The sequence below is a fragment of the Ahaetulla prasina genome, chromosome 14, assembly GCF_028640845.1.
Source record: "Ahaetulla prasina isolate Xishuangbanna chromosome 14, ASM2864084v1, whole genome shotgun sequence".
In the NCBI taxonomy this organism is placed as follows: domain Eukaryota; kingdom Metazoa; phylum Chordata; class Lepidosauria; order Squamata; family Colubridae; genus Ahaetulla; species Ahaetulla prasina.
The window spans coordinates 15,511,374-15,538,015 of NC_080552.1; the positions used below are offsets into that span (position 1 = coordinate 15,511,374).

A 26,642-nucleotide genomic window follows, 5' to 3' on the forward strand; every position below is an offset into this window, starting at 1 on the left:
CTCCCTTTATCAGGTGAGCCCAGGGGGAGATTAAATGTTTTTCTGTTGAAGCACCTGGTCTGCCCCAATATGGGACGGAGCATACTGCTTCGCTTTCGCCTTTCAGCTCCAATCCAGGAGCCATCAGGGTGTTTGCCGTGGTTGTTTTTTTTTGTTCTTTCATCAAAGCAGTCAATTTAGCTATCTCTGCTAACTCCCATCAATATTTTCTGGCAACACAGTTTTGTCCAGCGCACACTGAATGAAAGCCAAACGTGGCTTTTCCTCTCTAAAAACAACAATAACAGCGCACGGCCTCATGGTGCAATGATGGTTTACCTTGATGACCAACAACTCTGAGAGATCAGAATGGGACTGTGCTGTCTGGAGGCCGCCAGCAGGCTGAAAGCTGAAGGGAAGCTGACTTGGAAGGCGTTCTCCTTCTCCTTCTTGTCCACCGGGGAACTGTTCATGCTTCTGGCTGCCATCGTCTCTTTCCTGGGCGATGAAGAAAGCCGTGATTAAGGCGTCACACTGACAGAGCCTTCCACAAAAATCTGCCTTGTAGGTTCTCAACGTACTTGTTTTTATTATGAGCAGGTTCTCCCGCTCCTGCCTTCTTGGTGGCCTGGGTGGATACGGAACTTGCTGTGGTAGAACTGCTGTGCGATGAAGGAACGCCTTCTTTTAGCTGGTCCTGGCGGTGTTCAGAACTTCTTCCCGTTTTGGATTCAAGGCGGCACAATTCCTTGGAAAAGAAAGAAAGAAAAAGAAAGAAAGAAAGAAGGAGGGAAGGAAGGAAGAAAAGAAAGAAGAAAGAAAAAGAAAGAAAGAGAAGAAAGGAAGGAAGGAAGAAAGAAGGAAGGAGGGAAGGAAGGAAGAAAAGAAAGAAAAAAGAAAAAGAAAGACGAAAGAAAGAGAAAGAAAAGAAGGAAGGAAAGAAAGAAAGAAGGGAGGGAGGGAGGGAGGGAAGGAAGAAAGAAAAAGAAAGAAAGAAGGAGGGAGGGAAGGAAAAAAGAGAAGGAAATAAAGAAGAAAGAAAAAGAAAGAAAGAAGAAAGAGAAACAAAGGAAGGAAGGAAGAACGGAAAGAAAGAAAGAAGGAAGGAAGGAAGGAAGGAAGGAAGGAAGGAAGGAAGGAAGGAGAAGGGAGAAAGAGCTACAGGTAAACCTCAACTTACAAGAGTTCACTTAGTCACTCTTCAAACTTGCAACAACTCTGGAAAAAGTGACACATGATCATTTTTGACACGTACAACCTTAGCAGCATTTCCATGATCACGTGATCAAAATTTGGACACTTGGCAACTGGCATGTATTTATGACAGTTGCAGTGTCCCAGGGTTATGTCATCACCCGCTGCGACCTTCCGACCACTGAAGTCCATGGGGAAGCCAGATTCGCTGAACAACCGTGTTACCAACTTAAGAACTGCAGCGATTCACTTAACGTCCGGGGCAAGAAAGGTTGCAAAACGGGGCAAAATTCACTTAACAACCGTCTCGCTTAGTCATGGAAATTTGGGACTCAATTGTGGTCGTGAAAAGAGCTAACTGTCAATCGGCCAGGGGATTCAAAAGGCACAAGGCATCTCTAAGCAAATGTCTTGCTCGTTTGTGTCCGGAGCACACCTTAAAAACAATGAAAACCCCTTGCAAAAGTCAATCAGATTAGAAAAGACCGGAATGGTTTTGATCAGGGGTCTCCAACCTTGGTCCCTTTAAGACCTGTGGACTTCAACTCCCAGAGTTCCTCAGCCAGCTTTGCTGGCTGAGGGACTCTGGGAGTTGAAGTCCACAAGTCTTAAAGGGACCAAGGTTGGAGACCCCTGCTTAATATTTTTTTTCAAAAGAGGCATACGCCGGAAAGCACCCTACCTGTAAGCTTTTAACGGTGGTGTTTTTGGGAACGGACCCGTGTCCCTGAGGGCCTTTTGAGGCCGCAGCTTTGGCGGTGGAAGACGGATCGTTGGCCATTCTGCTCATGAGACACAGCTTCGCGTTTCGGTTGACTTTCTTGGGAGACTTGGCCTTGTCTGCCACGGAAGAGCCTGCGTTCTTGGTTTCTGCCAGCTCGCGGTTTTTGGGGGTGAAAGACACGGTTATCCTGTTGCCGAAGACATCTTCGTTCTCCATCCGCTTCTGGGCTCGCTCGGCGCTGTCCTGACTGAGGAAGCGGAGGATCGCGCCGCTGCCAGAGACGGTCAAGACTTTCCCGCCGCAATTGTCCGACAGACGCCGAAGCCTCAGGCAGACGCTTTTGCTATCTCGGTTGGTGGGCAGGTTGTAAACATATAATAGAGTGTGACACACCTGTTTCAGAGAATAATAATAATAATAATAATAATAATAATAATAATAATAATAATAAAGGCTTGCATGTGCTTCTCAAGAGGCCAGGGCAAAAGCAACGTAGCTAAACGCTTTGACAATTTAAAATAAAAGAATCTTCAGTAAACTCACAGAGACCAAAGACTCTTTGGGTTAAACCCAGAGAGGCCTGTTCCATAAAATATAGCTTGAATTAATCAAAACTGTAGACGCTGAGCTTGTCAATCAAAAGGTCGGCAGTTCAGCGGTTCGAATCCCTAGTGAGCTCCCATTACTTGTCCCAGCTTCTGCCAACCTAGCAGTTTTTTTTATTTATTTACATTTATATCCCACCCTTCTCCGAAGACTCAGGGCGGCTTACAGTGTATAAGGCAATAGTCTCATTCTATTTGTATATTTTACAAAGTCAATTTATTGCCCCCCCAACAATCTGGGTCCTCATTTTACCTACCTTATAAAGGATGGAAGGCTGAGTCAACCTCGGGCCGGGCTTGAACCTGCAGTAATTGCAGGCTGCTGTGTTCTAATAACAGGCTTCTAACAGCCTGAGCTATTAGGGCCCGGTGTTGGAAAACACATAAAAAATGCAAGTAGAAAAAATAGGGACCACCTTTGGTGGGAAGGTAACAGCGTTCCATGCGCCTTTGGCATTGAGTCATGCCGACCACATGACCACAGAGACATCTTTGGAGAGCGCTGGCTCTTCGGCTTAGAAACGGAGATGAGCACTGCCCCCTAGAGTTGGGAATGACTAGCACATATGTGCGAAGGGAACCTTTACCTTTATAGAAATGGAATAAATCAATAAAAAAAAAACCCAGATTTCTCCAACCCTGGTGTCTACAGATAGGAGAACTTCAACTTCCATAATTCCCCAAGCTGATTGGAGAGTTCTGGGAGTTGAAGTCCACACATCTCAGTTGCCAAGGTTGAGAAACGCTGCCCTGTGGGCATAAAAGATTTAGGTTTTAGAGGAATGCTGGCAGTCAGAATGTGCTTCATACTAAGTGGGGGGGGGGGAAGTGTTTTAAACTATATCTTAATTGTGGAGGAGCTGAGTTACTCTTTAACAATAAATCCTACAGGTAGTCCTCAACTTACAACCATTTGTTTAGTGAACTTTGGAAGTTCCAAAGGCACTGAAAAAGTGACTTAGGGTTGTTTTTCATATATATGTGATGTTGCAGCATCCTGAATGTCACATGGTCAAAACCTCTGGGCCTCTGTGGGTCAGACTGGTAAGACAGTCTGTTATTAACAGCAGCTGCTTGCAATTACTGCAGGTTCTAGTCCCACCAGGCCCAAGGTTGACTCAGCCTTCCATCCTTTATAAGGTAGGTAAAATGAGGACCCAGATTGTTGGGGGCAATAAGTGTTGTGTCTTGCCCACTCTCACCGCAGCCGGGGCCTTCTTATCTGCTTCCGAACGCTGAGGAATGTCCTAGTATGCCTCCCGGCCCCAGCCCTGGCTCCATGCCCAGACAGGCTGAGGAGGAGGAAGCACCTCCCGGCCCCAGCCCTGGCTCCATGCCCAGACAGGCTGAGGAGGAGGAAGCACCTCCCGGCCCCAGCCCTGGCTCCATGCCCAGGCAAACGGAGCAACTAGACCCCTCCCCCTCCCCCACAGCATGTGAGCCTGAGGGAGGTCAATTACCAACAGCTGCCGACTGGAGTGACCCTCGCTTCAGAAGAATTGATAGGCGGTGGCGTCAGAAGGAAGGGAGGGGCAGGCCTGGATAAGTGCTGAGTCATGGAGCCACACCCCATGGCCTATATAAAGGATCTGCTTTTTGGCATTCCTTGAATCAGGCAAAGTCTAATCTGGTTGCTGAAGTCACACCTTGGATTCCTGCCTGCCCTGAGAACTCTGACAGGAATTTGGCAAAGCTGCAGAGGCTTCGTGGCCATGCTTGATACGGACTTCCCAGACCCGGCCGTCAGAGGAGGAGGGAGACACGACAATAAGTTGACTTTGTATATAAATATACAAATAGGATGAAGACTATTGCTAACATAGTGTAAGCCGCCCTGAGTCTTCGGAGAAGGGCGGGATATAAATGCAAATAAATTAAAAAAAAAAACAACTGGGACAACCGGCAGGTATTTATGATGGTCCCGGGATCAGGTGATCCCCTTTTGTGACCTTCTGACAAGCGAAATCAGTAGGGAAGCCAGGTTCACTTAACAACCACGTTACTAACTGAACAACTGAAGGACTGACTTAACAACCGTGGTAAAAAGGGGTCGTAAAAAGGGGCAAAACACACTTAATGCTTGTTTTGCTTAGCAACAGAAATCTGGGGTTCAATTGTGGTCATAAAGCGAGGAACACCTGTACTTGTTTACTCGTCTTCCCGAGTTTATTTCCACACTGACAAGTGAAATCAAGAGTTGAAACAGGAGGGATCATCTGTGCGACGGAATTAAAATGAGAATGCCGGTTCCACCCCTCGTGACGTTTCAGAGCCTCACCAGTAACCAGTCACTTACTGTTTTCTTCAAGGGTAATCTTGGGGGCAAATCTGAAATAAATTCTTCAAATCGGATGAGCTCGTGGGCGTGGTGCAAGAGTGCTTCGGAAGCTTGGTTTTTATGAACCAGGATGATGTGGAAGCCGTGGCGGTGCCTCAGGTCGCTGAGTTCCAGTGCAAAGTTGACATCAGCTGACAAAGGAAGAAAAGTCAGTGACTTTGGGAGGCGGAGCAGTGGGTTTTTCGGTAAGCATCTGCAGGGAAACTTTGGATCACAAAACACGGCGCTCAAACTTAAAACTCTCCTTGCTACCTGCTGTACTGCTTACTTCAAACAAAACCACCAAAATTCATTACAGAAAAGCAATTTTTTAAAGTCAGGATCATTTCAAAAGTGATAGGAGAAAAGGAAAAAACAAAAATCACCTGGTTAGTTATTTTTCAAGATTGAGTGGAGCATATAGCAGTGAGGGCAAACCTTTTTTTTGTTTGTGTGGAAACATCGCGCACACACATGTTCGTCGGGGCCGCCCTCCGGAAAAGCTGAATTTCCGGGTTCTAGCACACATGCACGCCCGACAATCAGCTGGCTGGCGTGCATGGTCAGGCTGATTTTTGGCACTGCCGCGCACGCAAAGGGATCAGACTCCAGAAAAGCTAACTTCTGGGTTCTGGAGCACATGTGCGCATGACAATCAGCTGGCCAGCGTGCATGCGCACATTGGTTTTCGGCAGTTACACGCGCATAACTGATCGTCATGTGCGCATGCGTGCCAGAAACCCGGAAGACAAACCCGGCAAGGCCGTGCGTACCAGGCGACATGGCTTCTCGTGCAAAGTGGCACGCGTGCCATAGGTTGGCCATCACAGGTATATAGCAATAGCACTTAAGACTTATATACCGCTTCACAATGCTTTACAGCCCTCTCTAAGCGGTTTACAGACTCCGCCTATCTCCGCGGGCTTTCAAATCTAAGACAAGAGTAGAACTCTGGCTCCTAGCGATTGGTCCAAAGGCACCCGGGCAGCTTTCCTGTTTAAGGTGGGACTAGAATTCCCAGTCTCTTACGGATGACGCATTTCGAATTTGAGCACGGATCAAAATGACCCCTGAACGAAGCACCGTTGATACCTACTTGAGACAAGCACTACGGTGGCTGGTGCAGCATGGGTATCTGCAAATCTCCTAAGGCTTTGCCGGAGTTTGTCATCGGCAGCATTCTTGGCTGTGGCATTAATGTGCGCGACAGTTACCTAAAAGGGGGGAAGGAGAAAGGAAAATTACTTTTCAAGAGAAGACTACCATATTTTTCCGTGTATAAGACACTACTTTCTCTTAAAAATATTTACTTGAAAATGGAGGGGTGTCTTATACACGAGGTTGAGAGGAGAAGGCGTGTCCCCCCCCAGCTCTGCCTGACAAGCCTCTACCTTATATGCAGCTCTATCATTCCTCTCTATTGCAGTTGCTTCCTGTATCACATTGCCACTCTAGGTTTCATCTCTATTGTTCCTGTGATGCATTTCTTCTTCTTTTTTTAGGTAAAGATAAAGGTTCCCCTCGCACATATGTGCTAGTTGTTCCCGACTTTATGGGGCGCTGCTCATCTCCGTTTCAAAGCCAAAGAGCCAGCGCTGTCCGAAGACGTCTCCGTGGTCATGTGGCCGGCATGACTCAACACCAAAGGCGCATGGAACGTGTTCCCTTCCCACCAGAGGTGGTCCCTATTTTTCAACTTGCATTTTTTACGTGCTTTTGAATTGCTAGGTTGGCAGAAGCTGGGACAAGTAATGGGAGCTCACCCCGTGACACAGCACTAGGGATTCGAACCGCTGAACTGCCGACCTTTCGATCAACAAGCTCAGCGTCTTCGCCACTAAGCCACCGCGTCCCTTCTTGTATTACTCACTCTCTAATAAGATGGCTTCTGCACAGTGATGGCTTGTAGTGGGCTTACTTACTCTACATGAAACACGTGTATACATGGGGGTGCCTTATAAATGGAAAAACTACGGTAAACGCAGCAGGTCCAGAGTTGACGGATTTCCCCTGAACCTTCTGAGCGCTCACCTGGCAATTGTTCAACTCTTCAATAACTTCCTTGTTTTCCTTGCTAATGTCACACACGCAAATGAACTCGGCTTCTCGGTGGCCTTTAAAAAACTTTTCCCGGATGCGCTGGACCACCGTCACGGCAGAACGACCCGACGGCACCGAACAGTTCTCGATATCCCAGAAGACCCCAATGGGAGGCAGGTTTTCCAGTAACTGGTTCGAGATGGCAATTTCTGGAGAGCCTGTGTTGTTCAGGAGGAGAAAGATCCAACGCCTTCAATAATCGCACTTCCCCGATTAACTCGATTTCCCAACCTTTAAGGTGGACTTTCTTGTTTTTTCTTCGAAGACGTTTCGCTTCTCATCCAAGAAGCTTCTTCACCTCTGACTGGATGGTGGAAAATAGGAGGATCCAGTCAGAGCTGAAGAAGCTGCTTGGATGAGAAGCGAAACGACTTCGAAGAAAAAAACAAGGAAGTCCAGTTGCCTCTTAAAAAAAAAAAAGAAGAAGCACCTTTGGCACAACCATGACCTGGATGACTGAGAATCTCCATGGACATTTAAGGTGGATGGGACTTCAAGTCCCAGAATTCCCCAAGCTGGCTGAGGAATTCTGGGAATTGAATTCCATCCATCTTAAAAGTTGCCCAGATTGAGAAACACTGGATTAACTGGAAAGTTAAAGCTACGGTAATTTAAATTAAATTAGAACTGCAGAAAAAACAATGGCTACCAACCTGCCTTCCATTGAGGACCTGTATACAGCACGAGTCAAAAAGAGGGCTGTGAAAATATCTACAGACCCCTCACATCCTGGACATAAACTGTTTCAACTCCTACCCTCAAAATGATGCTATAGAGCACTGCACACCAGAACAACTAGGCACAAGGACAGTTTTTGCCCCGATGCCATCCCTCTGCTTAACAATTAATTCCCACAACACCGTCAAATAATTTACTAAGATTGTATTACTATTATTCTTCTCTTCCTTACTAGTATCCATCTCTTCCCACATATGATTATAACCTTGTTGCTTGTATCTTTCGATTCTATTGTTTTTGTTTCCTAGTACAATTTGATAGCTTATTAGTAACCTAAGTGTTGTATTTTTTTATTCTTGATGAAGGCATCTCATTCTCCTTATGTACACTGAGACCATATGCACCAAAGACAAATTCCTTGTGTGTCCAATCACATTTGGCCAATAAAGAATTCTATTCTATTCTATAGATATAAAAAAAGACCGAGTCAAAGGATACTTACCATGTTTGGGGGTCAGCTGGCCAAAGCTACTGGCCAAGAGGAGGCTCTTCTCTTTCCTTGTTCCTTTGGTTCCACAGCCGTTACACACCGGGAGAGGGAGGGACGCCACCTGGGCGTTTGGAGGAGGAATATCCGGCCACATTTTAGCTGCTTCTACTAAACTTTCTTGGGATGACTGCGGAGGAAAAACACAGTATTGTCTTAGCGCACAGCATACGGCATAGAAACCAACCTCGACCAGGCCCTTCTATTTACTTCAGCTCCCACAGAGATATTCCCCATTTGCCTATTGGTGAATGGCTATTTTTTTGACACATAAAGGATCTCCTTGACTTACAAACATCCCGTTTAGTGACCGAAGTCACAACGGAGCTTGGAAAAAAAAAAGTGACCTACGGCAGTTTTTTCATACTTGTGATCGTTGCCGCGTACCCATAGGTCACGTGATCAAAACTCAAGACAGATGTCGTGATGACGGTCGCAGTGCCCTGGGGGGGGGTCATGTGATTTCCCCCCCCACCCCCTTTTGCGACCTGACAAGCAAAGTCAATGGGGAAAGCCAGATTCACTTTGCAACCATGTTGCTAACTTAACAACTGCGTTGACAACAGTTAACAACTGTGGCAAAACTCATCTGGCAACTGTCAACAGAAACTTTGTGCTCCATTGTGGTCGTAAGTCAAGGACTACCCTGTTCCCCCCCCCCAAAATAAGACATGCCCTGATAATAAGCCCAATTTTGAGCGCATGACAATAAGGCCAAGTGCTTATTTCAGGGTTCCAAAAAAAAATATAAGACAGGGTCTTATTTTCGGGGAAATACAGTACCTGTCACCCCCTATCCGTGGCAGCCATTTAGAAATGTCCATATATCTGGATGTGCTCAGACCGGGCGCTCCTTACACGGAATGGGACAACTCACTGCGGGATGATTTAACAATTCTATTTACCGTATTTTTTGCTCCATAAGACACACTTTGTTTGCCTCCCAAAAGTGGCTGGAAATGTCTGTGCGTCTTATGGAGCGAATATTGCCGGAGACCTGCCCACTTTTCAGCCACTACCCTTCGACCTCTGTGCGTCCCGTTTTTGGCCTCCGAAAAAAAGAGCGCATGGAGGCCGAAAATGTGAGTGTGTCTTATGGTCAGGTGCGTCTTATAGTGTGAAAAAGACAGTAATTATTTAAAACAAATAAAGTATTTTAATTTTTGCCACTCCCATTTCATTCTATGTCTCCATTTGTATCTTTTCTTTAAGGATTCTGTCCCACCGTTTCCTTGATGTTAAAAGGTAAAGGTAAAGGTTCCCCTCGCACATATTGTGCTAGTCGTTCCCGACTCTAGGAGGCGGTGCTCATCTCCGTTTCAAAGCCGAAGAGCCAGCGCTGTCCGAAGACGTCTCCGTGGTCATGTGGCCAGCATGACTCAACGCCAAAGGCGCACAGAACGCTGTTACCTTCCCACCAAAGGTGGTCCCTATTTTTCTACTTGCATTTTTTATGTGCTTTCGAACTGCTAGGTGGCAGAAGCCGGGACAAGTAACGGGAGCTCACCCCATTACGCGGCACTCGGGATTCAAACCGCTGAACTGCCGACCTGTCGATTGACAAGCTCAGCGTCTTAGCCACTGCACCACCACGTCTCTTTCCTTGATGTCAGTGTAACTCTTGTCCCGCAGTGAGTTGTTCTGTGGCCAGTTGGTCGTGGCGAATTGTCACAGACCAAAAGCTCCCGAGGGCTGGCACAGAAACCGATCCAACCTTCCCGATATTGCAACGCAGGATTAAACAGGGGAGTACAAACCTTGCTCAGACACTCCGTGCAGTGGCGAGAGCCCTTCAAGCAAAGGGGAGGTGAAACCTTTAGGTGCAGCGAGTTGGTGCAACCGCAAGACATGCGCTCCGGCTGGGCCAGGTGTTCCTCTGTCAGTCCCGCCGCCCCACTGAATTCAGAACAGGAAAAATAGCCCGAAGTTGTGCAGCCCGGATGTGGGGGAAAGGGATGAAGTTTGTGCAGGTTACCGTGACAGGCTTGGAAGTGGAGTTTCCCGCAGCAGGAAAAGTGAGGGCACGAAGGGACAGGGTTTTCCCGGCAGACGCCGGCCATGTTGCTTCTCGCCGGGCCGTTCTTGAGTGAAGATGACGACGACGACGGACAAGCCAACTCTGACCCTATCTGCCAGGTGATTGTCCCAGTGCCGGGAGCGTTTAAGACCGTCCCGGGGTGAATCAAGCTGCCGCTGCTGCCGCCACCACCGCCACCACCGATGTTGCCGCCGCCGCCACCAAAGTGCAACTGAGGGACCCGAGGGGAGGAATCAGAGCCATGAGAACAGCAGCTTACTTGAGGGTTGGGCGGGAGTTGGATTTGCTTTGGCTGGAGAGAGTGGACATCGGGGAGGGGCACGGCCGCAAAGGGCTGCAGAGGAGGGTGGTGAGCCGGGGGGGCTTCCTTCAACTCTACAGGAGCTTTCTTGCTCTCCATGGACTTGTTCTGAGGAGAGAGAGAGGAAGAGAAGAGGGAGAGAGAGGAAGAGGGAGAAAGAGAAGAGGGAGGGAGAGAGAGAGAGGGAGAGAGAGAGGGAGGGAGAGAGAGGGAGGGAAGATGGAGAGAGAGGAAGAGGGAGAAAGAGGAAGAGGGAGAAGAGGGAGGGAGGGAGAGAGAAAGGGAGAGGGAGAGTGAGAGAGGGAGAGAGAGAAGATGGAGAGAGAGGAAGAGGGAGAAAGAGAAGAGGGAGGGAGAGAGAGAGGGAGAGAGAGAAGAGGAAGGGAGGGAGGGAGAGAGAAGGAGAGGGAGAGAGAAGGAGGGAGAGAGAGGAGGGAGGAGAGAAGAGGGAGAGAGAGGAAGAGGGAGAGAGAAGAGGGAGGGAGGGAGAAAGAGAGAGAGGGAGAGAGAGAGGGAGAGAGAAGAGGGAGAAAGAGAGAGAAGAGGGAGGGAGGGAGAGAGAGGGAGAGGGAGGAGTGACAAATGGAGGCCAGATTAGGTCCCTGAAGATTTGCCAACAAGGATTTCAGCCTGGTAAACTCCAAGCTCACTAGAAGTGCAGGTAGTCCTCGACTTATGACCAACTGATTAGCAACCGTTTGAAGTTATTCCGCCCAAAAAAGGTACCTATGACCTGGATTCATAGTCCTGTAGTCACGTGATCATATTTTGGGCACTTGGCTATGGCTGTTTGCTGCATCCCAGTCACGTGACCCGGATTTATTGCAGGGGTCTCCAACCTTGGCAACTTTAAGCCTGGCAAAGCTGGCTGGGGAATTCTGGGAGTTGAAGTCCACCAGGCTTAAAGTTGCCAAGGTTGGAGACCCCTGATTTATTGGATGGGTTTTTGGTTGGGGTTTTTTTTGCCAGAAACCAGTGTTTACTTCCAGTTTCTGCCAAAACACACCCACTGTAGACAATGGGTTTGTTCAACAACCGTGAATTCACTTTAACCACAATGGTGGTTTGTTTCACCTCCCCCCAAAATATCATGCAATCAAGGCTGATCAGGTGATGACCTGCTTAACAACAAGCACGATTGATGATTGTAATTCCAGGCTCAATTAGTCCTAAGTCAAGGACTATTCCAAGTCTGAAGGGCTCTGGGACCCTAAAGACGGAAGGAGCCATTTGGGAATTTTGCTCTGGCCCACAAAAAGCTTATATTATAAAACAATTCCTTTAACGTTTTGAAGCACCTTTGGATTTAAGGCTTTTGCTGAAGCGGAACAGCAGGCAAGCGAAGAGCGGCGCAACCAACATCTACAGTAGTGGCCAGAATTGTGAAAACCTTTTGGGAAAAGTGTATTTTCTAAAAGTGGCTAATAACACCTCTTTTTTGGGGGGGGGGTAGTAGTACCATAAAATTATATATCAATGGGAAGATAATTTAATCAAGAATGTAATGCAATAACGTTTAGGAAGGTTTTCCTATTAGAATGGCAGTTAAAAGTATAAGGAAGAAAAGTGAAACACGTAGAAAAAAATGAGATATACAAAAATTATCACCGTAGAAAAAATGAGCTATACAAAAATGATCCCCATGTCAGTTAATCCTTAGTTGGGGAACCTTTAGCATGAATTAGGGCCTTACAACCTCTTCCCATGGAGTGAACCGAGTCTTTTAGTTCTGCAGCTGTTCTAATGTGAAACCAAGATTGAAGGATGGCTTCTATTAACTGGGTTTTATTGCTGGGTCGCTTCTGACTAACAAGTTTCTTTAGTCGGCTCCATCGATTTTCAATTGGGTTAAGGTCTGGGCTATTCCCAGGCCATTCCAGCAGTGAAATAGTGGTGTTATTAGCCATCCAACCTCAAAAATACACTTTTCCCAAAAGGTTTCCACAATTTTGACCACTACTGTATAGACAACAAATTATGCAGGATGCTGTTCCGGAAGCAGGCGTCATTTTCGAAGTGGCCACGATTCACTGCAGTCACTCCAAAAGTGGTGCCCGTTTCCAGGACAAAGCCACACAGCCTAAGGATGCTGAGGGAACGCAGCAGCCTGTTCTCCTTTCGCAACCAATAGGTCAATGTCTATGGAGATTCTCAGTCATCCAGGTCATGGTTGTCTCAAAGGTGCCTTTTCAAGAGGCACCTGGGCTTTCTGGTGCGGTGGCCTAGAGGTGGAGCTCTCGCCCTCACAATCAGGAGGCTGTGAGTTCAATCCTAGGTAGAGCCAGGCATCTCTCTCTCTCTCTCTCTCTCCCTCCCTCCCTCCCCCTGGGCACACTGAGAATGATATATCTGCTGAATATAACTCTGCACTGGCAACAGGGAAGGCATCCGCCCAGTAAACACTCAGCTCCATTCAGTTGCCCAGGCTCCACCCCGCAAGGGATTATGGGGTCATTAAAAAGAGGATGAACTGGACTTTCTGGTTTTTTCTTTGAAGGTGTTTCGCTTCTCATCCAAGAAGCTTCTTCCGAACGCCTTCAAGGTCTATGGAGATTCTCAGTCAATCCAGATCATGGTTGTCCTAAAGGTGCTTTTTCAAGAGTCAACTGGGCTGACATGGAAGTCCAGTTGCCTCTTGAAAAAGCACCTCTGGGACTACGGATGGTAAACTGTATGATCGGTGAGGGGCCTCTGTGGCTCAGACTGCTAATGCAGTCTGTTAGTAACAGCAGCTGCCTGCAATTACTGCAGGTTCTAGTCCCACTAGGCCCAGGGTTGACTCAGCCTTCCATCCTTTATAAGGTAGGTAAAATGAGGACCCAGATTGTTGTGGGGGCAATAAGCTGACTTTGTATATAAATATACAAATAGGATGAGACTATTGCTAACACAGTGTAAGCCAACCTGAGTCTTCGGAGAAGGGCGGGATATAAATGCAAAAACAAAAAACAAAAAAAACTGGAGAGGAGGGGCTGGGAAGCAGGCCGAAGGTCTGCAGGGACCCTGATGGGAGGGAGGGACGGATGGAAGAACAGGTAGACAGAGGGACCAGGGTGAGTTCGCCCAAATGCTGTTCATGTGGGGGAATGCTGCAATGGCTTTAACTTCAAAACCTTTTTGGGTGCTCCATCGTTAATGCTGGTCACTAAGAGGTCAGTCGTAAGTCGGGGACGACTTGCGTTATCAATTTAGCATCTTACTTAATACGCGTTAAGGTCCATACTTTACCGTTCTTGCAGCAAGGGGGAAATTCTGTTCAGGAGTTGAAAAGCAGTTAGAAAATTTCCAGAGCCAGGGCTTCGCATCGTTATCTTGCCGCTGAAGCCATCCGAGTGATCTAGGACAGACGTTCTGCGCGATATTTCCTTCCATTATATGTCCAAACAGAAGTCAGCATTCTCCTCTCTTTCCTTTCTTTCATTCTAACTGCGAAAAACGTGCGGTGTTTCAAAAAGGTCAGATCACGTGCCGTCAGCACAACCCACTTATTCAACATCCCCGACACATTTTTATAGCACTTTCTTGAGCTGCGGAGCAAGAAGGCGGAATATAATTCTAGACAAAAACAAATATTGATTTTCAAAAATCAGGCAGATGCGCAGAACCTGCAACCTGCCGGATGTTACCGAATTACAAGTCAAAAGTCCTTTGCAATTTTTAGTTTAACAGAGTTGGAAGGGACCTTGTAGGTCATCTAGTCCAACCCTCACAAACCCACCCACCCCGCCCATGCAGGAGACTCTACACCATTTCTGACAAATGGCAGTCTAATCTCTTCTTGAAAGTCTCAAGTGATGAAGCTCCCACAACTTCTGAAGGCAACTTCTGTTCCATGGGTTGATTGCTCTCACTGTCAGAAAATTTCTCCTTATTTCTAGGTTGAATCTCTCCTTGGTCAGTTTCCATCTGTTATTCCTTGTCTGGCCTTCAGGTGCCTTGGAGAATAGCTTGACCCCTTCCTCTCTGTGGCAGCCCCTCAAATTGGTTGAGCTGAGCATGCTCATTGAAAATTGCAGTTCTGCAACTACCTTACCCAATGGAGGATACGAGCTCAGTCCCAATGTGGAGTTAACTCATTATGGGCATGCTTTCATACTGCTTATTAAAAGTAGCTTGATTATAGCTACCTTCTGAAGGAACTCATTGCTGAACTTAATTGCCCTGAAGTAGCAATTAAAACAATTCAAGTCAATTAGGTATTATCCTAATACTTAATCCTGAAGACCTGTTGTAGAAATTTGTGTGTGTGTTTGTCACAAACACGCCAAAAAGACAGCCAGCTTTTATGACAAGTGTTAGGTGGAATAAAATTCCACTGTTGTTATTATACACTGAAAACAAAGAACTGCCTTGTTGCTTTCAGAAACAGGAATCCTAGTGAATTTAAAGATGTACACGTCAACATTATCAGGAGAACAATGAGTTGGGAAAGAGAGAAAACATAATTTGTGGTTTGGTGCCCATATGCATGCGAGAAATAAACAGGAAGGGGAGATTATGATTCTCTGAACTTGTTTGACTGATGGAACAAGAAGAAAGTAGACTTAAACAGGAGTGCTTTTGGCATATTGGGGGCTGCATTTTGTGGCGACAGTTTGCTTTCTAAAATTTTATTACAGCATCCTTAAATTTGCCTTCAATATATTGTGGGGGCAATTTTATAATGCTGGTGGTTTTTCATTTGCTGGCTGAAGTAAATGGTCTGTGTGACCTTTTCAAGTTTACAATGATTGTAATTACAATGATTACTATAAGCTGCTTCAGGTGCCTTCCTTCCCTGCAAAGGTGCGGCCCAAACAATCAGCTGACATCCAGGGTGATCTGATGGGGGGGGGAAGTGTGGTGTCGTATTGCTTCTTCTCCACATTCTGCCACCAGCGCCCATTTCTGAATCTACAGGTGCCTTACCCAGGGAGAACGGAGGAAGAAATTGCACCCCAACATTCTTCCAACTTCAATCAGGTCAGGAAAGCCAGTTTGGGGTCATAGTTAAGACATTGGCCGAGTGGAAAAACCCGGGAGACTCTTGAGTTTTAGTTCCACCTTAAGTCTGAAGCCAGGTGAGTGAGCTTGGCCTGATCATTCTCCCTCAACCCGAAGGAGGAGGCAATGATAAACCACCTCCACTAGAACCAAAGAAAACCAAACAAACCCTTGCCAAGAAAACGGCAGGGACCTGTCCAGAAAGTTGACATTGTCAAAAACAGATTTTAAAATGACACCAAAGCAAAGAAACAAGGTTGGAGCCTTGTACAACATCAACTTTTTCTCAGAGATAACTTTCCTTAGGGTTTTGTTTTGTTTTGTAATTTAGCAGATTGTATGACTGAGGAGCACTGCAGCTGAGGAGCAAGCAAACTATCATCAGCCCACCGGAACCCTCTGAATTGCAGAAAAAAACAATGGCTACCAACTCCTACCCTCAAAATGACGCTATAGAGCACTGCACACCAGAACTACTAGACACAAAAAAATTTTTTTCCTGAATGCCATCATTCAGCTTAACAACTAATTCCCACAACACTGTCAAATAATGTACTAAGACTGTATCACTATTATTCTTCTCTTCCTTACTAGTATCTATCTCTTCCCACTTATTACTATAACCATGTTGCTTGTATCTTTCAATCTATGGTTTTACTTGTTTCCTAGTATGATTTGATAGCTTATTAGTAACCTTGACTATCACTAAGTGTTGTATCTTTTTATTCTCGAATGCATTTTATTCTCCTTATGTACACTGAGAGCATATGCACCAAATTCCTTGTGTGTCCAATCACACTTGGCCAATAAAGAATTCTAGTCTATTCTATTTTGAGCTCTGACAGCCCCCCACCCCCACTTTTTTAACCTCCCCAAAAGAACCTGAGACTTGGCTCTCCTCCCTTACCCCCCACTCCAAGAACCATTTTATTTTTGGGCTTGTGTAACCCCCCCATCTCTCTAAACGACTGAAATAAATATTGTATTTAAACATTTTTACTGCATTTCCATTGGATGTCTGTAAGCCGCCTAGAGATGAGTGGCATATAATTGAATAGTAATAATTAGTAATAATAATAGTAGTAAATAATAACATCTTGTGGGACTCTTGAATCCAAACAGACATTTGACCCACAACACGCCTGACATCACTATTGTGGAAAAGTAAAAAAAACCTGGTTCATTGATATTGCAATACCAGGTGATGATACACAAATGGAATAGAAACAACTAGGAAAAAACAACAACAAAATACTATGATCTGCAAATTAAAGTTGAACTATTGTGGAGGAAGAAATCAATGGTTGTACCAATAGTAATAGGAAACCTTGCAGCAATCCCCAAAGGGTTGCAAGAGACATGGAAATGTTGCACTTATCAGACCTGAATATTCTGACTTTGCAAAAAAAACAAAACAACAACAACAAAAAACTACCTGACTCGGAACTTCCTATATATTCAGCTCTGAGGTTCTTGGTTAAGACTTGGAACTGTTAAGTTTTTACCATGTCTCAGACTGTGAATCGAACTGAAGATTAAGTCTTATATAGGGATGATGATGCTAATGATAATGCTAATGACAATGATGATGATAATAATAATATGGTTGATACCTAGGATGCTGGCAGCAATCGGTATCAATCATCAGCGCCAGTCAATGATATTTGGGATACATTTTTAAATGTTCAGTTGACTGAGTTTCATGTTTAATAAAAGAGATAACAACAAACAACAATAATCATACATCTTAAGAAGTTACTTGGTTGATACCTTGGACGCTGGCAGCAACCTGTATCAACCATTAGCCCCAGTCTGTGGTATTTGTGATGCATTTTTGAATGTAAAGTTGACTGAGTTTCATGAATAAAGTATATAAGAAGAAGAAGAAGAAGAAGAATTTTACAAAACACATCAACAAATTGCAGCTTCCTGCAATAACACCAGCAGAACTGCAAAAAACTGCATTATTCGGAACATCATATATTTTAAGAAGATACCTTGGTTGATACCTAGGCCACTGGCAGCAACCCGTATCAACCAGTAGCACCAGTCAATCCTATTTGTGATACATTTTTTAAAGTTCAGTTGACTGAGTTTCATGTTTAACGAACAAGAGATAATAACAATAATAATTCTAAGAAGATACCTTGGTTGATACCTTGGATGCTGGCAGCAACCCGTATCAACCATTAGCACCAGTCAGTGGTATTTGTGATGCCTTTTTGAATGTTCAGTTGACTGGAGTTTCATGTTTAATGAATAATAATAATAATAATAATAATTATTATTATTATTCTAAGAAGATACTTGGTTGATACCTAGGACGCTGGCAGCAACCCGTATCAACCATTAGCACCAGTCAGTGGTATTTGTGATGCCTTTTTGAATGTTCAGTTGACTGGAGTTTCATGTTTAATGAATAATAATAATAATAATAAAAATAAATACACTTGCAGTAGTCTTCCTCTCCCCCCACCCCCAGGTTACCTTTAGGGCGGCAGAGACAGGGACGCTTCCGAGCCCCTGACCGCGACGCCCATAGAGCAACACTTGGGGCCCGCCTAAGGAGCCAATATTTACCCAGCCCGAGGCCTCCTGAAGCCACAGCCGGAGAAGAGCCGCCAGCAAAGGAGGCTGGAGGGGAGGGGAGGGCAGGGCAGGGCAGGCCGGGGCGGAGGCGTCCCCGGAGCAAACGCCACCACTTCCGTGGAGGAAGCCCCGGCTGCCTTCTCGGGCCCGCCTTCCCTCCTCAAGCGGCCTCGTCTTCCCCGGGTCGTGGCTCCAGCCCAGCCCAGGAGGGAAAACGGGCCTCAGCGACCCCTCTGTGGGCGAACCTCCCCCACCTCCATAGGCCCCAGTGGGCCTCACCCCCCCCCCCAAACAACCGACCCTGGCCCGGCCGGCTGCTGCAACCCCGCGCGGTGGTGAAGGCGCGCCCGGGAGCCACTCACCGTCCCTCCGTCGCATCCCAGCGCCCGCCGCCGCCGCCTCTTCTTTGTTTTGCTCCCGCTGCACCCTCCCCCGCTCCTCCGCGCGCTTCCGCTTCCGCCTCCCTCAAGGCGGCGCTTCCGCTTCCGCCTCCCTCAAGGCGGCGCTTCCGGCCGTCAGAAGAGCGCTGTCGTAAAAAAAAAAAAACCCGCCGCGAAAGACTTTCTCTTCTCCTCTTCCCCCCACCCCCACCCCGCATCGCCCCGTCTAGCCGCTGCCCTCTCGTTGGTCCTGGGAGGTCGGTCTCTTCTACTCCTTCCTCCTCCTCCTCTCCGCGCTTGGATGGTTTGGGACTCCGAGTCCCAGCGTTCCCAACCAATACGGGTAGGGGAGGAGAGGGGGATTGGACTTCTGAAGACCACCCTGGATGAGGTTCTAAGCCAGGGGTCTCCAAACTTGGGAACTTTTTAAGACTTGTGGACTTCAACTCCCAGAATTCCCCAGCCAGCATAGCATAGCATAGCATAGCATAGTTAGTGGGGGTTAACCCCCACTAGCAGTTAAAAGGAAGAAACAGCTGCAATCACACATTGCTCCTAGAAGCATGAAGCTGAAAACACCAGCCTGAAGATGACGAATGAGACTTCGTTGAAACGTCGCCAAGACACTTCCAATTTTACGCGGGAGAAAACCCAAATAACCAAAGACCTTCATATGTATGTATGTATGTAGGTCTTGGCATTTTCGGGTCTTTTCCCGTGTAAGGTAACCTTACACGGGAAAAGACCCAAAAAATGCGAAGACCTACATACCTATATCCATGAAAACCTACAAAAACACGCACACACACACACATGTATGTATATGTATATGTATACACACACACATATACACACACACACACATCAATATAATACCAGGAAACATGGCTTATGTCAAGGTTCCAGAAAAACCTCTTCTGCATAAAAAAAACCCTCAGAAGCCATTGTTTTCCAGAGTTCTTTACTAGCATGAGGAAACTGGCACACGATGAGTGAAATTCCAAAACTTTTTTTTTTTTTTGTTTACATTTATACCCCGCCCTTCTCCGAAGACTCAGGGCGGCTTACAGTGTATAAGGCAATAGTCTCATTCTATTTGTATATTTTTACAAAGTCAACTTATTGCCCCCCCAACAATCTGGGTCCTCATTTTACCTACCTTATAAAGGGTGGAAGGCTGAGTCAACCTTGGGCCGGGCTCGAACCTGCAGTAATTGCAGGCTTTGTGTTCTTAATAACAGGCCTTACCAGCCTGAGCTAAACCGGCCCAAACTGAACTTCCGGATTCTTTTCCCAGTTATACAAACCCCAAGAGCCCCACCCCCCTGACCCCTTTGATGGTCACATGGTCCCACATTCTCCCAGTTCATTCGAATATCTTCTTGCCACTCTTCCTGCAGATGTGAACACCATCCGACCTTGACCGCTTGAAGAATGTTACCATACCCCTCAGCCCCCCTTCCTCCCCTCAGGGGAAAAATGTGGCAGCGTCTGGAACCCTAAAGTCTAATATGGTTTCCAGGCCTGACAGCTTCCTTTTTATATTATTAAAATTCTATCCTTTTATTCTATATTGTTTCTTTCATCATCATTTTAATTGTTGTCTATCCACTGCAGGATGCTTCTGCGTGTTTCCAACCTATATAGGGTCCTATATTATAATATTAAAATGGGCAAACACATACAGTACATAGGCAATGAAAAGACTGCAACCATTTCACATTTTAATTCTGCTTTTTATTTAACTATTTCATTTTTGGTTCTAAAGTCCTACAGCGAGTCAGAGATTCCGCAGAGATTCCCCCCCCCCCCGGGGCATCTTTGTGTATGTGTGGAGTGTGGGTGTGGGTGTGTGGGAGGTGTTAAAAACTTTCCAGAAGAGTGGGTTTTTGTTTCAACTGAAAATGGGGAGTTTCCAAAGAAGAAGCTGTTGTACAGAACACGGAGTGGAAAGGAGGTTCCAGATGCCGATGCCCTTCCAATTCAACACGAATTATCTCAGATGTGGTTGAACCTGATTGAAACCTTATTTGGTCATTAGAAGCAGCAGGGGGGAAAAAAACTCAGTACTTGTCAGAATATTCATGAACTGGAATAGGGTTTAGTAATAAGGTCAACCAATGTATAGGCATAACAACTAAATCAGCCAATGGGAGCTGATTGGTCACTGAAACAGTTTTGGAGCCTGGGCGTGGCTTAGCTCTGTGCTCAGCTCTGAAACTGAAACTAGTCTGCTCTGCTGAATTGAAACTGAAATTGTTCTCTCCTCTGCCTGCGTTTTGCCACGTTGGAAAATCTGCTTTTGGTATTGTATATTTATTTCATGTGTTATTATGGATAATATAAAGAGAAGTTAATGAATCCTGCTGAATCAGTTACCTGTGTGTGCTTTCTGGATGTGATTGCTGCAACAAACTCTGACAGTCTTGTAAATTGATGACTACAAGGAGATCTAATTTTACATTCTGCAACTCTTTCCCGGATACTTTTCGAGTTGCATCTTCTTTAATATGGCAAACACAAGGAGAAGCAGTTTGAAGACTTCATCCAGATGGTGGAACAGTTGGTGGCTACTGCAATGGTCAAAGCTAATCTTAACAGCTCCTCCAGTCTTTTCATTACGCCAATATGGGACCAAATTTTGTAAGATGAAGCTTATGATCTTATTAGAGTTGAGCTTGGGCTGGTAGGGGATTTAAGGAGGACGATCCTCCCTCTGCTGCAAGCATAGCTTCAAACAACCAGCTGCTTCTCAGTCTCACTTTGCCGCCTCTAAAATGAAATAAAATTGTCATCATGTATTTATTTATTTGATTCATGTGGGCCGCCCATTTCACTTTTAGGTGACTCTAGGCAGCTTACAGTACAGAGAGTCCCCAACTTATGTTCACAACTGGGACCAGAATTTCCATCGTTAAGCAAGGCAGTTGTTAAGCGAATCATGCCCGATTTTATGACCGTTTTTGCCTGGGTGGTTAAACAAATCTGGTTCCGCCCATTGACTTTGATTTTTGGAAGCCAGCTGCAAATGGCGACCGTGTGAGCCCATGATACTGCAATTGTTGCAAATAGATGCATGGGTTGCCAAGCGCCCATATTTGGCCATGGGGATACTACAACAGTTGGAAGTGCCGAGGACCAATTGTAAGTCACTATTTTCAGAGTCAATGTAACTTCAAACAGTTGCTCAACGAAGGGTTGTAAACCTGTAATGATTGTACTGTGACAAGATATTTGAGTGGCGAGGTATGACAGTTCTAAATAAACAGTTTTAAAATCCCTAATTTATCTGTTGGTGTGTTGGGGAGGTGGGACATCTTACCACACCGAAGGGGCATCTCTATCGGGACGAAATTCCGGTTGCAGAGATGCCTGAAGGCTGCAGCTAAGTTACAGGCTGCTTTGATGCTCTGTAGCTCACACAGGTCAGTTTTGCACCAGCGATAGAACGGTTCAGGGTTCACCTTTTTAAGAAAAGGAAGAGAAAAAGGTTCAGACGTTTATTGGGCAAATGATAGCATTCTCCTTTAATCTGACTCGAGTGAAGAACATCTGTTTGAATGAGCTGGTAAAACACAGATCAAACAAAAGTGATAGAAAAGTAGAAGTACTTTTTTCAAGCACGAAAAGAATCCATAAAGCTCTTCTGTAAACAAACGAGGGAGGGAGGGAGGGAGAGAAAGGAAAGAAAGAAAAAAGAAAAAGAAAGAGAAAGAAAGAAAGAAAGGAAGGAGGGAAGGAGGGAGGGAGGGAGGAAAGAAAGAAACAAAAGAAAGAAAAAAAGAGAAAGAGAAAGGAAGAAAAAAAGAGAAAGAATAGAGTCAAAGGTGCAAAAGACAGAAAAGAACTTTTAAAAAATAGCTGCCCTTTTTTTGCAGCAGTTATAATCATAGCTATGAATGTACCTCTTACTCTGAGGTTACAACATAGAATCATTGAGTGGAAGGGACCTTGGAGCAGTGGTGGGATTTAGCCAGTTCTCACCTATTTGGGAGAAGCGGTTGTTAACTTTCTAAGCAGTTCAAAGAACTGGTTGTTGGAAGAAATCTTATTTTGTTTTTTTTCTTTACAAGGCTAATCCTGTAAGGAAGGCAGGAAGGCAACATTCTGGTGTTTCTAGCCTAATCTTTATTGCCCTGCTTACAAAAACTGCCTCTCCGGTTAACCCTTATTACATTGTAACAGCTAAGGCGAAGCGCCCGTCGACGTGAGTGATGTTGAGTTTTTGTTTTTGTTTTGCATTTATATCCCGCCCTTCTCCGAAGACTCAGGGCGGCTTACACTATGTCAAACAATAGTCTTCATCCATTTGTATATTATATACAAAGTCAACTTATTGCCCCCAACAATCTGAGTTGGTTACGCCCACACATCCACACAGTCATATGACCACTGAGCTATACCTACCCAGCTGGTCATTAGGGCAGAGAACCGGTTGTTAAATTATTTGAATCCCACCACTGCCTTGGAGGTCTTCTAATCCAACCCCCTGCCAATGGCATGATCTATTTTTTCTTATCATCCAATTCCTAAATCATCATGCAAGACATCATTAGCATTATATTCTTACAACTCCAAAACAGTTCCTAAAAGGTGAGGCGGAGTCTTGGAAAAAGATCTGGCAGATTTCAGCGCTCTGCTCACTGACGCAAGTTTTGTCATCTCTCTCGACTTCACTGCAACGGCCGTTCACCTTGAAGGAGAAGATCAAACACATCACTGTCAGTATAAACAATTGGGAGCTTGCGTTGCATAGCTTATGTCCGCCTTGAAGGTCAAGGTTATTTATTCAGAATGAACGGGTGTGCATTCAGCAAATATCACATCTCTAAGGAGACTAGCCATTCATACATATCATGAGTTTCACCATCATTGCTGATAGAGGAACAAATCTTGGCATTTGCTTTGTCGCTACTTTCGACTGTTTCTTGACAGTACAGGTAGTCCTCGACTTATGACCGCAACTGAGCCCCAATTTTTCCGTGATCATGGGGCCAGCATGGCTATATGCCAAAGTCGTATGGAACGCTGTTGCCTTCTCACTGAAGTGGCACCTATTTATCTACTTGCATGCTTTCGAACTGATAGGTGGGCAGGAGCTTGAGCAAACAACGGGAACTCACCCCATCGTGCGGCACTTGGGTCTCGAACCCAGGGTTTCCAGCTGACAAGCTTAGGGTCTTTAACTGTTGAGCCAATGCACCCCTAGCCCTATCTCATTGCATCTTTCCTTTTAGGCTACTAGTGTTCAGTATTTCCTCTGCCAAATACCTGCCATGCTTGTATGAATTCTGACAAGCTCTTAGCCAGGGAGTGGTCAGGAAGCATCCATTCGTTGCCAGCTTCATTATCATTGGTACCAAAAAGACCAGCAGACACACCTAGAAAGAACAGGAAAAAAATTGAATCCCTGCAGATTACAAGGGCAGCTTTGGCAGAATCAGAGAATGTCCCATATGGCTATATTATTCTAATGTTTCAAGAAGGCATTTAAGAACACCCATTCATTCTTAAAGTGAATGCTTTGGTCGCCATGATGTAAAAAAGATGTTGAGACTCTAGAAAGAGTGCAGAGAAGAGCATCCAAGATGATGAGGGGACTGGAGGCTAAAACCTATGAAGAATGATTGCAGGAACTGGGTATGTCTGGTTTAATGAAAAGAAGGACTAGGGGAGACATGATGGCAGTCTTCCAATATCTCAGGGGCTGCCACAAAGAAGAGGGAGTCAAGCTATTCTCCAAAGCATCTGAAGGCAGGACAAGAAGCAATGGGTGGAAACCTATCAAGGAGAGAAGCAACCTAGAACTAAGGAGAAATTTCCCGACAGTGAGAACAATTAACCAGTGGAACAACTTGTCTTCAGAAGTTGTGAATGCTCCAACATTGGAAGTTGTTAAGAAGAGTTTGGATAACCATTTGTCTGAAATGCAGGAGGTTGGACTAGAAGACTTCCAAGGTCCCTTCCAACTCTATCCTATTCTATTCTATTCTATTCTATTCTATTCTATTCTATTCTATTCTATTCTATTCTATTCTATTCCATTCCATTCCATTCCATTCCACTCCACTCCACTCCACATTCTATCCTCTCCCATCCTATCCTATCCTATCCTATCCTATCCTATCCTATCCTATCCTATCCTATCCTATCCTATCCTACCCTACCCTACCCTACCCTACCCTACCCTATCTCACTCCACTCCACTCCACTCCACTCCACTCCACTCCACTCCACTCCACTCCACTCCACATTCTATTCTGTTCTGTTCTGTTCCGTTCCGTTCCGTTCCGTTCCGTTCCGTTCCGTTCCACTCCACTCCACTCCACTCCACTCCACTCCACTCCACTCCACCCCACATTCTATTATATTCTATTCTACTCTACTCTACTCTACTCTACTCTACTCTACTCTACTCTACTCTACTCTATTCTATTCATATCTGAATGCTTCGTACAAACCGTGATGCCATCCATCCAAGGTAAAGGTGCAGAAATCATAACGAAGGTCACAAAAAAACAAGGCTCCATCAGCTGCAGTCATTTCAACATGGTTTGTGTCCACCTGGACGGTGGTGCCATTTTCTTGGAGAGGGACATCAAAACTCCCGCAGTCCTTCAACAGCGAAGTGTTGTATTGCTTGAAGATCTGTTTGAAAACAATTTTTTTTAAAAATCCAGCTTGCGGAGATTGCTTACAAGAGGCTAAAACACAAGCCAGTAGAAATATATGGATGATTTAGGTTACTCTTAAATCAGAGCTGAATATGTGGGCTGAGTCTCTTTCCCAACCTAAACTGAACTCAACCTAGGATTAATCTAGGATCAGGGTTCAGCAACCCGCAGCTCTGGAGCTGCATGTGGCTCTTTCATCCTTCTGCTGCCGCTCCCTGTTGCCAGTCGGCTCCACAATTGATAGGACTTTCGGTTAGGAGAGGTAGAGGAAAAAGGACGCCGCTCTAGGAGGAGACTCAATGGTGGGAGAACCGGACTTCTGGTCGGCAGAGGAAAAAGGATGAGACTCTATGGTGGGAGAACTGAACTTCCAGTTGGCTCCAGAATTGAACAGGGGGGTTCCGATTAGGACCTTTCTGGCTCTTTGAGTGTTTAAGGTTGCCGACCACTGATCTAGGTCAGGGGTCTCCAACCTTGGTCACTTTAAGACTTGTGGACTTCAACTCCCAATTCTGGGAGTTGAAGTCCACAAGTCTTAAAGTAACCAAGGTTGGAGACCCCTGATCTAGGTGATCCAACCTAGAACTAAGGAGAAATTGGGAGGACAATTAATCAGTGGAATGGCTTGACTCCCGAAGCTATGGGTGTTTCATCACTGGAGGTTTTCAAGGAGAGATTGGACAGCCATTTGTCCAGAACTCCTACTCAAACACAGTTGGACTAGAACAGGAGTCTGCAAACTTGGCTCTTTTAAGACTTGTGGACTTCAACTCCCAGAGTTCCTCAGCCAGCAAAGGGGGTTGAAGTCCACAAGTCTTAAAAGAGCTAAGCTTGCAGAGCCCTGGAGTAGAAGATTTCCAGGTCCCTTCCAACCCTATTGTTTTCTATATTCTAGAAATATAGAATTTCTAGAATTCTATAGAATTCCATGTTCTAGGAACCCAAATTCTTATTATCCAAAATGGAGAAGGACGGATGGTTGACACACATACCAGCGAGTTGGAAATACCAAAAAATAGCTAAAAGCTTGGATGCACCTTTCATTAACTTTAGCATTTCCATCCATCCATTTTGCTTTTGCCTGGACTGATAACAGCTAAAACTTTAACTCAAGTTCCAATTTTTACCTTCTGTTCGGGATAAAGGATCTCAACCCTTTTCTCCATGTTGAGGTATAGAGACCTCTCCGCACCACTGCTCTGGTTTAGGATGACCGTAAAGGCATTCTGGGAAAAATCTTTGGCCAGCAGCAAACTGCAGTTGGAGGTCAAGCTGTACATTTTCCCATCAAATGTCCATATGTGCTTGGTACCCATCAACAAGGCTTGATCTGGGTGGGGTCCAAACATAACATCATGCAGTTACTTCAGGGGTATCCAATCTTAGCCACTTTAAGACCTGTGGACTTCAACTCCCAGGATTCCCCAGCCAGCATGGCTGTTTTCTCAGAAAAAGATCAGACTTTGGGCCATCCTGACTAAACCCTAATATTCTGTAATACGGCATTTTAATCAGATTCTACCCTAACGTTCT

At 45.5% G+C, this 26,642-nt stretch overlaps 2 protein-coding genes across 5 annotated transcripts in view; both read right to left on the reverse strand.

The window, feature by feature from the left end:
• MARF1 (meiosis regulator and mRNA stability factor 1) overlaps window positions 1-18,526 on the reverse strand; it is a 42,472-nt gene extending 23,946 nt beyond the window's left edge. Inside the window, exons 1-10 of one of the 4 annotated variants that reach the window (XM_058157377.1) lie at window positions 18,418-18,526; window positions 13,712-13,909; window positions 9,902-10,591; window positions 8,100-8,274; window positions 6,851-7,077; window positions 5,916-6,033; window positions 4,799-4,971; window positions 1,856-2,290; window positions 561-727; window positions 319-477 (exon numbers count right to left, since the gene is read on the reverse strand). In XM_058157377.1, the coding sequence (XP_058013360.1) occupies window positions 319-477; window positions 561-727; window positions 1,856-2,290; window positions 4,799-4,971; window positions 5,916-6,033; window positions 6,851-7,077; window positions 8,100-8,274; window positions 9,902-10,591; window positions 13,712-13,855 (2,288 nt within the window). In that variant the 5' untranslated portion in view covers window positions 13,856-13,909; window positions 18,418-18,526. Of the gene's footprint in view, window positions 1-318; window positions 478-560; window positions 728-1,855; window positions 2,291-4,798; window positions 4,972-5,915; window positions 6,034-6,850; window positions 7,078-8,099; window positions 8,275-9,901; window positions 10,592-13,711; window positions 13,910-17,236; window positions 17,317-18,417 lie in introns of those variants that run through there. The other 3 variants (XM_058157379.1, XM_058157380.1, XM_058157376.1) reach the window with 3 other exon arrangements.
• Window positions 18,527-21,072: 2,546 nt separating this feature from the next.
• Window positions 21,073-26,642, reverse strand: part of LOC131185316 (uncharacterized) — a 92,224-nt gene continuing 86,654 nt past the window's right edge. Inside the window, exons 52-57 of the mRNA XM_058157755.1 lie at window positions 26,237-26,439; window positions 24,897-25,083; window positions 23,707-23,816; window positions 23,006-23,128; window positions 21,758-21,899; window positions 21,073-21,207 (exon numbers count right to left, since the gene is read on the reverse strand). Of these exons, the coding sequence (XP_058013738.1) occupies window positions 21,194-21,207; window positions 21,758-21,899; window positions 23,006-23,128; window positions 23,707-23,816; window positions 24,897-25,083; window positions 26,237-26,439 (779 nt within the window). The 3' untranslated portion in view covers window positions 21,073-21,193. The remainder of the gene's footprint in view (window positions 21,208-21,757; window positions 21,900-23,005; window positions 23,129-23,706; window positions 23,817-24,896; window positions 25,084-26,236; window positions 26,440-26,642) is intronic.